General features: G+C 39.3%; 2 protein-coding genes across 2 annotated transcripts; one reads left to right on the top strand and one right to left on the bottom strand.

The window, feature by feature from the left end:
* The first annotated feature begins 367 nt into the window (after positions 1 to 367).
* On the top strand, positions 368 to 2,968 carry LOC113027248 (olfactomedin-4-like). Its single transcript, XM_026176869.1, has 7 exons — positions 368 to 427; positions 551 to 673; positions 742 to 960; positions 1,057 to 1,210; positions 1,328 to 1,555; positions 2,103 to 2,271; positions 2,351 to 2,968. The coding sequence occupies exons 1-7, from the start codon at positions 374 to 376 to the stop codon at positions 2,784 to 2,786; spliced, it is 1,383 nt and encodes a 460-aa protein (XP_026032654.1). The 5' UTR covers positions 368 to 373; the 3' UTR covers positions 2,787 to 2,968.
* Positions 2,969 to 10,397: 7,429 nt separating this feature from the next.
* On the bottom strand, positions 10,398 to 13,308 carry LOC113027340 (olfactomedin-like). Its single transcript, XM_026176959.1, has 5 exons — positions 13,270 to 13,308; positions 13,001 to 13,159; positions 12,132 to 12,344; positions 11,863 to 11,995; positions 10,398 to 11,245 (listed from the first exon to the last, which is right to left on the bottom strand). Exons 1-5 carry the CDS (start codon positions 13,306 to 13,308, stop codon positions 10,398 to 10,400), a joined length of 1,392 nt encoding a protein of 463 aa, XP_026032744.1.
* Between the last annotated feature and the right edge of the window lie 4,360 nt (positions 13,309 to 17,668).

Here is a 17,668-nt window from a genome sequence, read left to right as displayed (position 1 = left end):
GTTTGTAGTTTAAAAAATTGTAAAAACAGTGACAGAAGTCTGTGTTCCAGATTTTTTTTTAACAGAGTTTTAGGTTTCAGTACTTTAATTCTTATTTGGTACTTTATTAAATGTGAGATATTTATTTTGTACAGCCGAAGATGCTTTTACTGTCATTTCCCATGATTGGGTGCAAATTCTCTGTGTTGCTGTAATCCAAATCAGAAAATAGAGAAAACAAAGTGATACATAATCTACAAACACACCCACATCCAATTCCTCACATCCACAGGATAATGGGAGTGTTCGCAAATTAGAGGGTGCTGCTGCAGTCCCAGTGCCACAATCAAACACTTTAGAGAGAGTTTTCTTCAGCTCTGCTCTCTGATTCACCATGAAGCTGTACGTGATTATTCCACTGTGTGCTCTGCTCACATTCACCCAGCAGGTAAGAAATACTGAAGACTTCATTTCAATGGGTAAATATCCATTTTGAATAAAGCGACAAATACCAAATACCACTAAATGTGATGTTCTGCTTATTTCACTTGAAAATACATTTAAATTTCAGGCTCCTCCACGAGAAAAGTGTGCATGCGAGCTGAATAACTCAGAGAAGGCATTCCCTCATGAAAAACTCAGGATAGTTGAAACCAACGTATCAGACTGCAACAGCAACATCACCCCGCAGAAGGTAACTAGTCTTTTAAAGCTCTCATGCTGTGTGTCTCCATTCCTGGTTAATCACTGCTGCCTCTGCAGACTGTGGAGCTGGAGAGTCTGCTGCTGGGGTTGGAGCGTCGTCTTTCCCAGCTGAACAAAGACGTGCTGATCCTTGAGAAGGAGGATGACGGAGAGCTGTATGGAGTTCTCAGCTTGTATGTTATAGAGAATGAAATGACTGAGATCAAGCAGCTGATTGACAAGCTCAACAGCACCACCCAGCAACACCAGATCCTCACTGCTAACGCCACTGAACAGGTAGATTCACAACCACATGCTGCAAAACACTGACATCACTGTATCTTTGTCCCTCACTCTGTTTACGATCTTGTAAACAATCAAAATTTGTCTCAGCTGGGGAACTTTAAAGCAGAGATGCAAGAGCTGGAGAAGTTCGACACCATGCAGGTGATAAAGGGACAACAAGTCAACTCTGCTCTGAAGGCAGATGTATTCAAGTGCAACAAAAAAATGAACACTACCGTCACACCCACCGAGCCCCCACAGGGTGAGTTTGTTCTTTTTTTTTATGTGTTTGTTTGTTTATTTCTCTTCTGGTGGCAGTGGGAGTCTGTTCTTAGGGGATTGGAGCAGTTAATAATCCTTTTTATTTTTATCCCATCAGGTACCTGTCAACGCAGCCGGCTTCTGAATGTCACTGGACCAAGGGTCTACACAGCAGGAGAATATCCTGGCTCGTACGCTTACGGAGCCTGGGGTCGTGATCCCAGACCAGAGGAAGGCAAAGAGAGCTGGTACTGGCTGGTGATGATGACTTCGAGTAACAGATACTCCAACTATGTTCGTTTTTACAGCAGTCTGAGTTCTCTCATCATTGGAGTGAGCGTCCCAGGTAAGGAACTCCTCTCTTCTTGTTGTTTTTTTCCCTCCCACATAATGCAAAAAAACCCTTACTGTTTTTACTGGGATCACTCTGAAGTTGGTAATAAAGTAGCTTATTACATTGTTTGAATTTTTAAAGATGAAATAATTAACCCTAGAGGTTTGCTGTACTTTGGGTTACTGAAGATGTTTGGAAAGGACCATGTACAGTGAGTTTGTTAGGTAACTACCTAACTGTACCTAAAATCGAGTTATGCAACCCTTTATAAAAGTGGCTTTAACATTTGGTAGCAAGTTATACTGATACCAAGTATCAGTATTACGTGTTTTCAACAAGCAGCCCTTGTTCCAGTGCTGGTCCTGTACAGGTGCATAGACAGTTCTGCATTGGTTCCCAGCCCATGTTATCCTGGAGTGTTTTTACTAAATAATACTCACCTGCCATAGTTCTTAAGAACAATGTTTTGCAGTTTGTCTTAATTACTGATACATTTTTGTGAAGCAAATTATAGTTTTAAACTATTAACATATGTTTATTCCTTCTTTTTCATCTTCAGGTAACGTCCAGATCCACTCCTCAAACCCAACTACCAACACTATCCAGGGTCCAAATAATGTTCTGTATGGAGGGGCTTTGTACTACAACTGTTACAACCAAGATTATGTTTGTCGATTCAATCTCACCACTAAAAGTGTCACAACCTTACAACTACCAAAAGGCACCAGGTTTGTCTTGGACCTCATTACTGGATGAAATGCTGAATAACTATGACAGAAACTTTCACTGCTATCCTCTGTTAACCAGGTACAACTCAAAAGGTAACTTCTGCCATCTTGAGGAATGCTACCCATACACTGACCTGGACCTGGCAACAGATGAGTCTGGTGTCTGGGTGGTCTACACCACCACTCAGGACTTTGGCAACTTGGTTCTCTCCAAGCTAGAGGAGGGTGAAACACCAGTGCTTGGAAAGACCTGGCGCACTTCAGTCTACAAACAGTCAGTGACCAACACCTTCATAGCGTGTGGCGTTCTCTATGCAACACGTTACATTAACAGGGAGGTCGAGGAGATCTTTTACTCATTCAACACCGTGACGGGACAGGAGAGGTTTAACATTGGCATCTTCATGAACAAGATGTCTACCAACATTCAAAGCCTAAATTACAGCCCTGTGGACCAGATGCTGCATGCTTACTGTGACTCCAACATGGTTTCCTACAAGGTGTTGTTTGGGTAAATTGATGTTGTTGTTTCATTTCTGCAAAATTGATTGATTTCTATAAAAGTCTGAAATTCAAATAGGTGCTCGAGTAAAACATGGTATAGCCAACACCGTTTTTCCTCAAGATGTTTCATGTTTAATGCATCACATTTCATAAACAATGTATTTCTCCATTAAGCTAATTCAACCAGTGCAAATAAAAGGTTCATCTTTGCCTTGTACTCTCTTTATTTAATAAAATCAATAATTTCCAGTGTAGTGGTTTTAATGTTCAGAGTCAGTCTAACTTTGTTATTATATCTTTTTTTATGTAAACATACAAATGTCATATTCTCATAAAAGTCACAAGATTGTTGTTTTGAGATTTGTGGAGAAATCCTTGCAGTGACATTAGAGTAGCAGTTATCTAAATAAGTAAATTAAATTCAAACAGATTGTCAACTTGTTAGTACAACGTATTTACTGAAAGAAATCTCCGTCTGTGGATCGGGTTTCCTCCGAGGCGTGAGCACCTATCAGCAGAGATTGTCCATAACCTATAGAACTCAAAGAAATATTCTCAAGTAACAGTCAAATATGCCATTCAGCGTGTTAGTTACGACGTCGGGAGCAACTGGGAGAACAAAACGACACAGAAACTGTACGGGTTGCTTTCCCAAAATCAACTCAAAGGTTTATTCATCTTACAACAGTATATATAGAGGAAAAAGGTTCGTGTGTCAACAGATTCTCAGTTTAAACCGGTACAGACCAAATAAGGGAACGTCTTCCTGCCTTGTGAGCAAAGAAGTATCCTTTGTGTAGTTTATCAGTTCAGCTACAATTTATGATTATCCCAGCAAAATACACTCCTAGACATAGAATACAGAGTTCTTTCATTAGTGAATTCTGAAACGAACCACCTGGCCTTTAACAAGCTCCTTTCTAAGAGATAAGGAAGGGAGGATGGGAGTAAGGAAGTGATCTCTGTGGTGTTTTCAACCTTGAGGTACCATCCTGTGATTCTTACACATTAATTCTTAGGTTACAGAGAAAGAGAAAAACAACTAGTAAATGGGCCTTATTGAGTAACAGTTTTCCTGTATAATATCACTATAAAACAATATCCTGTAAATGCTACCATGGTATCAAAATATCACAACAGTTCCCTCCTTTTATCATGAAATGATAACATAGTATAAAGACAGAATGTAATAACATAATCTAAAGACAAATCATAAATGTGAAATAACCTAAATATATAAGAAAAAACACAGTTCTTCAGTCGTCTCCTGGCCTGGTCCCAGGTTCGAGAGACATAGAATAAGCGCTGTATGATGACAATGGGCATTTCATTTTCTCCATTATCAGGATGGAATGAGTCTAGCTTTATCAGATTAGACATCATGTGGTACTCTCGGCTTTCTGTTCCTGCTGGATGTTCGAGTACCTTGTTGTGGCTCTTTCAGGCGTTGTGTGTTAATCAGTGATTGCGTGTGTGTAGGTGTATTAGATCCGGGCGCTGGCTCGCCGGAGACGTCGTCTGCTTGATCCGACGCCTGAGATGGTCTGGTTGGGCTGGTCTTAACCCTGCTGGCATGAATCCACTGAGGTTGTCCGTCTGTGAGGATGCTGGTTCTCGTCACTGCCAGTACAGTCTGGGGGCTGGAAAACGCGGCCTCCCCGAGTGTCCTTGGTTTTAGCAACTTCACCAACACCGCGTCTCCTGGCCTCCACTGATGAGTTGGAGCTGTGGAGGGGAGAGGCTGAGAGAGACAAACTTTCTGATAGTTATTATTCAGTGTTTCTACCAGATTGTGAACATAGTCGGACAATGCAGTGTCTATGTCCCCTTCCAATAGCGGTGCCCCTCTGGAAGCTGACCATGGTGTTGGAAACGGTCTTCCCATGATTATTTCAAATGGAGATAATTTGGTTGCTGCGGATGGAGTCATTCTAATTTTACAGAGGACTTGAGGAAGTAATTTGACCCAGGTCATTCCTGTTTCTATCATTGCTTTAGTCAGGCGATTTTTTATGGTCCTATTCATTCTTTCTACAACTCCTGAACTCTGAGGGTGGTATGGCACATGATATTTCCAGTCTATTCCTAAAGTTTTAGCACACTTTTGAATTACTTCTGATGTGAATGAAGGTCCTCTATCACTGTTAATTTGGTGAGGTATCCCGAATCTGGGTATTATTTCATTGCTCAACTTTTGACAGACTACTTCTGCAGTTTCTTTTGATGTTGGATAAGCTTCTACCCATTTACTAAATTGATCCACTATTACCAGTAAGTACTTGATGCTTCCTTGTGCTGGCATGTGTGTAAAATCAATTTGTAATGTATGAAATGGAAAATCTGGTTGTGATAAATGCTGATGTTTTGCTTTTGGTCTCCCTACATTAGTTCGTGCACATGTTAGGCAGGTTGCTAATATGCTTTTTACTGCATGCAATGTTTTTTTCAATTACAAATCTTGATTTTATTGCATCTATTACCCCACTTTGTCCGACATGACTCACACCGTGAAAATGTCGGATAAGGACTGGCAGCAGGGAAGATGGGAGGGCAATCAAACCCTCAAGATTTTTGTATAAGCCATCTCTGTCATCTAAGGTACAGTCATTATTCTCCCAATAGGTGTAATCAGATGCAGAGGCCTGCTCTTGTATGAATTTTAAATCAACATTTGTGTCTAAATAGTCTGGGAGTGTAACAAGTGGCAGCTGTAGGGGCACAGATAATACTTCCTGCGGAGGTGGGAGCTGCGATGCAGCTGCAGCCTTGGCTGTCACGTCTGCTAGGGCATTATCTGTTGCTTCGTCTGTGTCAGCTGTACTGTGTCCTCTCGTTTTCACAACTGCAACGGCCGATGGTAGTTGTATAGCCTGCAAAAGTCTTTGCACAAGATCAGAATTAGCGATCGGTTTTCCGTCAGCCGATCTAAATCCTCTTTGTCTCCACAATGTGCCAAAGTCGTGTACGACGCCAAACGCATAGCGGCTGTCTGTGTAAATTGTCACACGCTTATCCACATGTAGCTCACAGGCGCGTATTAAAGCCATGAGCTCTACTTTTTGTGCTGAGTGAAATGGTAATGAGTGAGCCTCTAGTATGATGTCAGGCAATGTCACCACTGAATAGCCACAAAGAAATGAGTTGTCATTCGGCCTTGAACAGGACCCGTCCACATAAACCGTGGCTGAGTCTGGGATAGGTGTTTGCTCTAGATCTGGACGTGGTGCTGTGGATTCCTGTATGCGTGTCATGCAGTCATGAACGTCAAGCCTGTCTGAGCCATCCTGGTAGTGGCATCTGTACACGTGTTTGACACAGTGTGTGACGTGGAGTACCGGACAAAAAGATGTTGATTTCATTCTCTGCTGAGGCGTCCAGCTGACACAGAGGCTGTTCCTTCTCCATGATGTCGGTGCATAGGGCCGAAAAAACATAAGCTGTTATCAGTGTCAGCAAACATTTCACCCTTTGTGTTAAATGAAATACACAAATTCATTTTTGCTCTGGGTGTCTGCGGCTGCTGGAAAACGGAGCCAAATTTGCACCTCTAGCTTGTCTACCTTGTGGATTAAAATTCACTGGCCTTCAGTTTTACAAGCTTTAAGAAAGCATCTTTACTCAGTTCGTAGAGATTATCAGTAGCTGTCACTTTTAGCAACTGAGAGCATTCAGGGTGGATATTGTTCAAAAAGGTAGTAATGAAAATCTGATCATTTCCATCCTCTGGCATGCATGCCTCATTAGCCCAACAGTGCATAAAGCGTTTTATGAATACTAGGATAGATTCATCAGGCTTCTGTTTACACATTGTTACTGCATTTAAGTCAATTTTGTCTCTGGACATTGTTAACAGGAATCTCTTTAGATTCCTGAAGAAACCGGTGATTTTGTCATCATTTACCCACAAGAACTCTGCAGTTGTGGATGCTTTATCATGCTTTGGATCTAATTCACCTATCTCTCCTATGAGTTGTGACTCGGTTACTCCAGGAATGCATTGACACAATATGTACCTGTAATCCGGACCACCCAAATGGTGATATCTGGTACTTCTCTGTAATGCAAAGACAAAGGCTGTAGGATTTTTAAGAGGATCAGGAAGCTCTTTAATAGTTACCACTAATTCTGAGATTTTAGGGGGCTGAATACAACACTGATCTCCTATTATCATAAAGGGGTAAGTGTCATTGACGTCACTAGATTTTAATTCTGATTGTTTGCGAGTGTTGGTGTAAGGACCTTTGTCATTCTGGCTTTGTTTTTCCTTTTTTCCTTTTAGATAAGTCTTTATTAAAGTTCTGGTAATAGGTATTTCTTTAGCTACCTCTAAACCTCTAGCCACGATATCGTGGCGTTTCATGTGGGTGTCAATTATGGACACTGCCTGATGCAAAAGTTTTTCTTCACAGTCGTCTAAATTGCTTTTCATAAGTTCCTCACATTCTTCTTTCAAAAGTTTTTCTCTTTTCCTATGTTCTGCTAATTCTTCCTCGCGGCGTATATATTGATTTTCCTGGTCCTGTTCAAGGAGATGGCTAAGATTCGTTGCATCTGATTCAGGTTTTTTGTCACTTTCTTTTAAGCTGGTTAGATCAGAATGTTGACGTTGTGTGCGTGCAGCTGCTACAGCGACTATTAATTTGGTCTCATCTTCGTAAGGGGGTGGGGCCGTAGGCAGAACGGCTGGACATGCAAGACTAGCTTTTCCTGTGGTAGATTTATTTTCTATGCTAGAGCCTGCACTAGTTTTATTTGATGTTAAAGCATCTATACCTGGTTCCGGTCCCTTTTTCCATAGTGGTAATATTCGATGTATCACGTCACGACATTCTATCATATATTTTCTACAGGATTTTTTAAGCAGACTACTTTTCTTATCGCAAATGATATTCAACATTTCTACTGACCTGTTTTCTGGCGATAATCGTTCGGGATAGGGCTCCGGAAATAAATTAGAATGCATTGAACTTACAGTTCTTAAGTTGTAGACAAAGTCAGTCACATAAGCACTTCCACATGTTCTGGATACGTAATCATGAAAGTCTTCACCGATTCACGGACGTGGATTACACGTGACCGGAAGTGGTAGTCGTACTGAGCCGTTATTTGTGACTTTATATTTTATTTTATTTTGTTTTGCAGTTAATTTCGATTTTTTTTTCGGACCTGTCTGAGGTCTTTGAATTATTCTGACCCATGTTCAGTGATTTCCAGAGGGGTTTACACGCTTGAAGGATTTATGTTAGTATTTTTGCTGAGGCAAAGTTGAGGTTACTTTCGATTTTATTGCTAGCAATTTTCGTTTTCAAAACAACAGGCAACCTCCTGTATCTCTCTGCTTTTAATTTACTTTAATCGGGGCTAAGGAAGTCGTCAGTGTACCCCATTTATCTGGGCCACTAAGGAAAACTTCGTCAGTGTATCCCGTTTCTTTATGGATCACTGAGAAAGGTATAACACAGTCTTATAAATAAAAAAAAGACACGTATTTACCTTCGTCAGCAAATCCCACTTCTGACACCAAATTGAAAGAAATCTCCGTCCCGGGTTTCTCCGTGGATCGGGTTTCCTCCGAGGCGTGAGCACCTATCAGCAGAGATTGTCCATAACCTATAGAACTCAAAGAAATATTCTCAAGTAACAGTCAAATATGCCATTCAGCGTGTTAGTTACGACGTCGGGAGCAACTGGGAGAACAAAACGACACAGAAACTGTACGGTTTATTTGTACAAAGGTTTATTCATCTTACAACAGTATATATAGAGGAAAAAGGTTCGTGTGTCAACAGATTCTCAGTTCAAACCGGTACAGACCAAATAAGGGAACGTCTTCCTGCCTTGTGAGCAAAGAAGTATCCTTTGTGTAGTTTATCAGTTCAGCTACAATTTATGATTATCCCAGCAAAATACACTCCTAGACATAGAATACAGAGTTCTTTCATTAGTGAATTCTGAAACGAACCACCTGGCCTTTAACAAGCTCCTTTCTAAGAGATAAGGAAGGGAGGATGGGAGTAAGGAAGTGATCTCTGTGGTGTTTTCAACCTTGAGGTACCATCCTGTGATTCTTACACATTAATTCTTAGGTTACAGAGAAAGAGAAAAACAACTAGTAAATGGGCCTTATTGAGTAACAGTTTTCCTGTATAATATCACTATAAAACAATATCCTGTTAATGCTACCATGGTATCAAAATATCACAACATTTACTAGCTTTTTTTTAATATGCAGTGTTGGGCAAGTTACTTTAAGTAATTAATTATAGTTACTTCTTCAAAAAGTAACTGAGTTAGTAACTGAGTTACAAGATTCTAAAAGTAATTAATTACTTGAAAAGTAACTATTGCCTTACTGGGCCTGGACCCCAGAGGGTTAAACATTTTTTTAACCCTCTGGGGTCCAGGGTATAATTGGACATTTTTAACTACTTTTGATGTTTCCTCTACATTTCACCTTTAAAAACTATTTTTGTTTGGTATCATTGTTTTCAGCACGACCTCACGTGTCTGAATTTATAGTTATGTTTTCATTTTGACATACTGTATTAACAAAAAACATAAAATGTGAGTAGAAAAAGTTTTTTTAATTTAATTTAATTTTTTGCAGTGCATTTACAATGACTGAAATTTACAATGGATAACATTTTCGTTTCTCCTTCAAGTATCAGATAAAATGTTACACATTTATGGTTCATAATACAAGTGCACAAATCAATGCCTGAGAACCTTAATCGAATGAACAATTTTTGTAAAGAAAAGAGAGTCAAAATGTGTCAATAATAATCTGACTGACTGATAAAGTTTCTCAAAAAGATTATACACGTGTCTCTACAATTTACTGAATCATAGAGTACACTGCACTTAATTTTTCACATTGATTATATATTTTGTTAAATAAGTGACATGATGAAATATGTCATGTTTTTATCTGAGTTTGTATTTAAATAATTTTCTTTTAAGGTTCCAATGATTTTTGTTAATATTTGCTAATATGCAAAACCCTAAATTTGAAATAGTGTTTACTTTCTCATTTACATTACATAGTTTCTGCAACACCAAAACCCTAAATTTGAATTCAGTTCAGTTTTATTTATATAGCACTAAGTCACAACAACACTTCCCTCAAGGCATTTTATATTGTAAAAACCCTATAATAATATAAAAAAACAGAGAAAACCCAACAATCATATCACTCCAATGAGCAAGTGATTTGACGACAGTGGTAAGGAAAAACTCCTTTTTAACAGGAAGGAACCTCCAGCAGAACCAGGACAGGAGAGGGACGTCCATGTGCAGCAATGGAAGCAGATATGGAAGATAAAGTCCAAAGCAGCCCCCATGGTAGAGGAAGCATCAAGAGTTGTAGCCCCATAACAGCTAAAATATTAACGTGTACCCTCAAGCTAGGCCTAGATAGATAGATAGATGGATAGATGGATAGATAGATAGATAGATAGATAGATAGATAGATAGATAGATAGATAGATAGATAGATAGATAGATTTTTTTAATTTTTTACAGCATACATGACATATTTGTGATATTTGTATTGCTTGCATAAAATAGTCCTCAAACTGAACTTTAAATCATTGCTTTTTTCTAACTGTTTAACAAGCTTTAGATCAGAAGTAAACCTGGTAGGCCAGCAAGTATCCATCGTTGTACATGTAGATCTGCTTGTTGGTGGGATTGTAGCTTAGACTAGCCACTGCTTTAGCTACCTTCTCCAGTGGTATTGCTAGTGAGTTGTCTTCTTTGCCTGTGGCTGTGTCGAAGGCGTAGAACACCTCCTCCCGGTACTCATTAACGTAACGAGTCGCATACATAACACCGCACACCATGAAGGCGTTACTTACTGCCTTCTTGAACAACCTCGTTTCCCACGTCTGTGTCACGTTGAGACTCTTCACCTCGCTGTCCCAAACTAAGCGGCTGATCACGAGGTTACCATGGTTACCTATAGTGGCATAGAGAGCCCACAGTCCTGTTTCATCTGCCTCTACATCAACATCACTATTGAGCCGGCAATCGTAGTAACAATAGGGGAACTTGTTGTTGAAACCCACACCGGTGCCTGGAAGAGTCACCCGTTTGACCTCGTTGGTCTCCAGGTCATACCGGCAAATGTCTGCAGAGCGGTAGCAGTGATAATACAGAGCCTCGCCATACAGGACGGCGTTCGGACCTTCATTTGTGCTGGGATGACTGTAAGATGAAGCAAAGGTAAATTCTCTGTGGTTTGTTGAGGCCATGAAGTCTTCATAGGTTTGGTAAAGGCGCACAGTGTTGCCCCAGATGTGGCTGCTTAGCAGAGGTTGAACCCAGTAACTGTTCTTCTGCCCCTCGCTCTCTTTCTGGGCTTGTTTTCCCCACGAACCAGAGATATAGCTCTTACCATGAGGACTGACTTTAGCTGTGATAGGGTCACTGATGTTGGTGATCAGACCTCTGAGGCAGTGCCTGTCATGACCTGGAAAGGCAGAAAGATCAGGAGGTTTCTGAAGGAGATAATAAGATACAGTCAATCATTGTCACCTATCGGGATCATTTATTTATGATCCCGTGAGAGTGTCTGTTTGGCTCAAATATTATTTTCAGACAGGATCAGGGAAAATAAGCTAGTTCTTGTAGTTCTTGAGTGACACGACTTTGTACTGGGTCTTCTTCACCATTCCTTGTGCATAGGTAGAATCAAAATACAAAGAAAGTCCAATACCCCAATCACTGAGAAATATTGTGTTCAGGAATAATTGATTATTACAAATTAATTGATAATTGTCTCTCACTGACAATCCCACACACCCACAATTTTTTCATATCATAGTGAGGACATCTAATTGACATAATGCTTTCCCCAGCCACCTAGTCTAAACCTAACCATCAAAAATAATGCCTAACCCTAACCCTGTTGTAACCCTGACACTAAAATCACATTTTGAGCCTCAAACTCGTGTGAACGGGCATTTCGTCCGCATAAGTATAGCAGCATGTTAATTTTCTGTCCTCACAAAGATATCTAAACATGTACACCACACACACACACACACACACACACACACACACACACACACACACACACACACATACCTCTGAAGTCTTTGGGGATTGACTTGCAGGTCTCCACATTATTCTTTAGGTAGCGCAGTTTCTCCTTCACAGTCTTCATGTTAAGCGTGTCTATTGTTTGCATCTTGTTTACATGTTTATGTAGTCTATCAGCCTATCAGAAATGGATATAATATTATTCCATTGATAATTCTGTTACATCACAACAGGTCACATGTGACCTGACATAATATAACATTAAATCTTTTCTTTCTGTTGTATTTTGCTGCCATTTGCTATTTTAGCTCTACCTCTTTGGAGAGTTTCTGTGTCTCGGAGTTGTTAAGCTGGCTGTGGACCACATCGATGTCCACCTGTAACTGGCTGAGCTCCTGGCCCAGCTGGCGCAGGGACAGTTCTGTATACAGGCCCCTGAAATGCAGGTAGTTGTAGGGTTCCAGCCGAGCCGTAAAGTTGGAAAACTGATCCTGGATCAGTGGAAGACGTTGGCTGGAGAACGTCAGCTGCAAGAAATGCAGACAAAAAAAATCCTGTGATATTCTGATCCCAGACTGAAGTTGAAATATTATCTGGCAGACAATAACATAAAATTAATGGTAACAGGAAATCAATTCTGTGGGTATTTCAGTGTTTTTGCTTTTTAAACTTTTTTAAAGTATTTAATATCAAACATTGAAATGGTTATGAAAAGTGATTATTTTACATTATATTATTTTACAAATTTTACTGTGCATACTTTCTCATATCATATCAAATTTCAGTATAAGAGTATAATAAACGAGGAGGTACTTATAGAATAGAGATTCCAAAAGGCCAATGTGGAATATAACTGAAAAATAAAACACCGTGGACGCCGGCTGTGTATTTAAATCCCAACTGACAATGTAAGTTTAACAAGAACAAAAACAAGCCATAGGTTTTCTAGTTTTCAATATGAATCCTACAAATCTTTTTGTTGTTCAAAAATAAATCTGTTGAAGGTGGCAGAGGAATGATATGAAAATATAAACTTCAGTAACACATACATTTAAAAATTACATACCAATATATAGTATATGTGATAATAAAAAAAATTATAAATAATGAAGCAATAATATTGCAATTGGTACTTATGCTTAAGTAGCAGAGGTGAGTAAAATAATGCTACATGAGTTCTTACCTCTTCTTGTAGGTTATTCAGAGATCCTTCACAGGTGTGAACTTCCTCCAACACGTACTTAAACTTCTGAGCAGGGAACAGCCACATGGTGGAGTTTAGCTGGCACACACATGCATTTGCCTTCTTGTAGCCCGACACTCGCTGACTCCGGCTGTCAGCCTGATTGTGGGTACAGCAGGTTAAATCCTGAGGAACTGTTCACGGGCTACTCAAATAACTTTTTCTCCTAAAATACTATATTAAATCATTAGCTTTGAAGTGTAACTTACCGTGGATGACAGCAGTAGCAATAGAAGTATCTGCAGCATGTTTAGCTGGAAAAACTGAGACTGGACCAACAAAGATGCACACACACACACACACAGTGCTCTTCTGTTTTCTCTAATAAACTCACTGACAACAAACACACAGCCTGCTGGCCTGTTTCCTGTCACTGATGGGTTGCGTCACAGACTTAAAAGCAATTGGATGACACAACTAAAAGCATCTAGCTGGACTTCTGTAGGACCCCTCCCACTTCCTTCATGTATTGTTAATTTATCAGCTCTCATTTCCAAATGTTTTCATTCCTTCCTAACAGGATTATTTCCTACTTTATTAATTTTTTTAATTATTATAGATTTTTGTATTTTTTTTTTTACTAAAACATGACCAAAACAATTAATCAACAAAATCTTAATATCGTAATACAACTACAGAACTGCGTATCTATGTAATATAAGTACTAAATACTGCTGGCAGATGTTATACATTTACTTTAACGTTAAAATGTTAAAACCTGTAGCCAATGGAAACGACGCTTTTAGCATATTGTAACAAATTAATCTGATTTTTGCAAGGGTGAACTTAGATAAAAGTGATACACTCTTAGAAGCTAAATAACAAGAGACACTTTTTAAATTCTATCACCTTTTTTATGTTAAACTATTTTTATCAGTTCTGAATAAAAAAGTAAAAAATTAAGCCCTTCTAATCTCTGTTACGTACCCTAAAAGGTAGGTATTTACATTGACATATTAATATGTAATGAAAAGTAGCAACTTCTAAACATGTACTTGCTTAGCAACGAAACCTTATACGTTATCATAAATCATCATTGGAAACTTGGAGACTGTTAAAAGAGCACAATAAATGATTTACTGTAAGATGTTGCATGCATAACACAAACCACAGAATTTAAAAAAAAAATCTAATTATTATTGCGGTCTGACTCAAAGTGGACACTTTCAGTTCCTGAAACTTTACCATTACAGGATCTACAACTAAGATTCAGCATGTATGACTCTCTAAATCTTCAAAATAGATGCACGTATTAGTCACTGTCTGCCTTTATGTGCACTGTTAAAAAAAACATCTTAAAAAAATCGGTAATATTCCGGCAGCTGGGGCGACAAAATACTACCGTAAAATAACAGAAAATAACTTCCTCATAAAAATATGCTTATTTCCAGTAATGACAATACAGTTTGTTGCGCTAATTTTACATAGGGATCTTGCCTTTCCAAGTGCTTTTAGACATTAAATTAGGAACATTTTGACGTGATTAAACAATGAAATTATCTATAACTAGAAAAAAAAAAACAAATCTTAAAAAAACAGCAATATTTCGGCAGCTGGTGCACCAAAATACTACCAGAAAATAACAGAAAATAACTTTCTGAAGAAATGACCTATAAACAAGGTCAATGAATGTGGCAATATGAATCATAATACGTAAATGTACAGAAATATACAGTTAACAGTTGGTTTAAATAATAATGGATATGATACCCTGGGACAGACTGACAGGGGCGAGGCTGCCATATTGCACCATCGGCCCCTCTGGCCATCACCAGTAGGCGGTAGGTGAAGAGTCTTGACACAATACCGAGAGTGTCCGAGCTGGGGCTCAAACCGGCAACCTTCTGACCACAAGGCAAACTGCCAACTCTTGAGCCACAATTGCCCTAAATAGCAATGATAATAATACTTATGTGACGTAACACAAGCTTATAGGAATCATGTTATATACTTTTCCATAGCATTACATTTGAATTCAACGATTCAATCTTTCAAATAACGGACAGATATTTGTGAAATCATGATACATTTGTGAATGTATTTTAACAATCTAAATATACATATGTACAGACAGATACATTTAATAATCATGAAAATCATGTTTTATTACATTACAGTGATTTAACGTTAATTTACATTTGAAATGCGAAATCACAGTCTATTTACGTAACTTTAATGATATTCTACAAGAACAGAACAAAACTGTAAAATGCACAGTAAAATACTTTTATATTAGGATATTCCTACAGTACACCGATACCCGCGGCCTTGTGGTTGCTAGTTCACATTCATTGGCCGATGCTTAGTGTCATGTTATTATGTGTCCCAACATCCAATGGCATGTCACATTGTTTTCATGGCCACACCCTCACCCCAGGTGCAGTAGCCTATTTCTGTTCAGGAATGTTGTGAATACTTTGAGATTCATATTAATTGCAATTCCTACCTCTACATTAGTGATGCGCGAATCATGAACGAATCGTTCAATACTCGAGAATCACTTTACTGACTAATGAATCATGATTCACAAGCCCAACTGACTCACTGACTCATCCCTGTTGCTGTTAGCAGCAATGTATCTAGGTTATAATTAAAGTTGTGGAGAAAAACACAACATCCAGTATCATAACAAAAAAATTTCTGCTCTGAACTGGAAGAAAAAACCCTGAGTAGAAGCTCACATCAAGAGCTTGTGCTGAATTGTAAGCGTAAGCGAATCACTCAGGACTCGCTCACCCCCTCCCTCCTGTGCTGAATCTTAGGCTACGTTCACACTGCAGGTCTTAATGCTCAATTCCGATTTTTTGATCAAATCCGATTTTTTTGTCTGCTCGTTCACACTACAAATAAAATGCAACAGCAAACGTGCTCTAGTGTGAACGCTCAAAGCGGCCCGCATGCGCAAAAGAAGATGTCACACACAACGCGCTCTGTTTAGACCCAGAGCAACAGTATTGTTTGACTGATGGCCCTTAATATAAAGACTTCGGTCTTCACGTTTCCCAATTTTTGCTTTAAGTTATTTTGTTATTTACATAATAATGTAAATAACCTAATAATGATCCTTATTGCCGTTTAAGAGAGGAGCGGTGCTTCAAAGGATAGCTGTAGATTTCTGTCAGAATCTGCAGATTATACAGTACAAATAAAATGTTTACGTTGTCTTCCCAACAGTTTCACTGACATCCACACTGGATGGCCAGGAAGCGTTCGCGATGTCTTCTCGGGCGCTTCTCTGGCGCTGATAATTGGCTTCAGTCTTGTGTCGGTGACGTAAAAGGCGGATTTAATGCGACTTGACCGTTCAAACAGCAGTCGCTTTCTAAAACATCGGATATGTATCGGATTCAGTACCACATACGAAAGTGACCCAGATCGGATTTGAAAATATCGGATTTGCGCCGTTCACACTGTCATAGCATGATCGGATATGGGTCGCATAGGGTCAAAAAAATCGGATTTGATGCGCTTTCGCCTGCAGTGTGAACGTAGCCATAGAGCGAACGATTCACTCACTCATTAACCCCCTCCCTCCTGTGCTGAATCGTAAGCGAATCACTCAGGACTCACTCACCTCCTCCCTCCTGGCTCACAGCTTCTTCTTCCTCTTGGTTGGCAACCAATGTTAAGGCGCATTACCTCCCCCTGGCTCACAGCTCAGTGAACATTTAGATGAGAAAATATATATTTAACACATTTAAGGAAAATACTAATAAAATAAAAAATAAAAATATATTAAAATAAAATAAAAATAAATAAATGTTTATTAAGCAATTTTGATAGGAAATTGCTTAATTTTAGAAATGTTTTTGCTCTTTTTTGCTCTATAAAATAGTCGTTTTCTTTTAGAATCATTCATCTTCACATTTTTTGCACTCTCTGGTCGACTGACTCAGTGAATCAAATGACTCCAAAAAATCCGATTCACTTTGGTGAGTGACTCATTAAAACTCGATTCTGTTAGGTGACGGCTGTGTGCGGACAGGGATAGGACCCAAGGTGCAGACTCCGGAGACAGAACTTAAACCAAAACAGCTTTAATGCTGAACACAAACATCACATAACTAGAAAAAAAACTCAAAATAAACTAACACCGGTGGATGGGCAAAACACACAGCAAAATAAACGGTAGATCGCGACACGGACACAGAGAAACACAGGGCTTAAATACAAAGAGGGAGCAATCAGGGAATGAATAACAGGAGGGAAACACAGCTGGGGCAAATCAGAACTGACGAGACCAAAGGAAGCGTAAACTGAACACACTGAGATAAGACAGAGACCGTCAAAGTAAAACAGGAAACACATAACACAGACTCACATGCAGGCACTACAGAGGGAACAGAGACGTGGGACCAGGGCAGACACAAACACTGACTGAACACGGGGATATAGGAACTAAGGATACACAGAGACGCGAACTAGACAAGGGGATACAGGTGATAGGGGAGACAGAGCAACTATAGAAGACAGAGACATAAACCATAAGACAGAACTCAAAGAAACCAAAGACTAGAAAGTATAAATAATATAATAAACTCAAAAACCCTGGGTCAACAACCCAGGCATCCTGACAGTACCCCACCCTTAAGGGCTGGCTTCCAGACA

Source organism: Astatotilapia calliptera, chromosome 7 (genome assembly GCF_900246225.1).
Source record: "Astatotilapia calliptera chromosome 7, fAstCal1.2, whole genome shotgun sequence".
Lineage (NCBI taxonomy): Eukaryota > Metazoa > Chordata > Actinopteri > Cichliformes > Cichlidae > Astatotilapia > Astatotilapia calliptera.
Note: the sequence above shows the minus strand (reverse complement) of the source record. Positions and strands in the feature narration are given on the sequence as shown.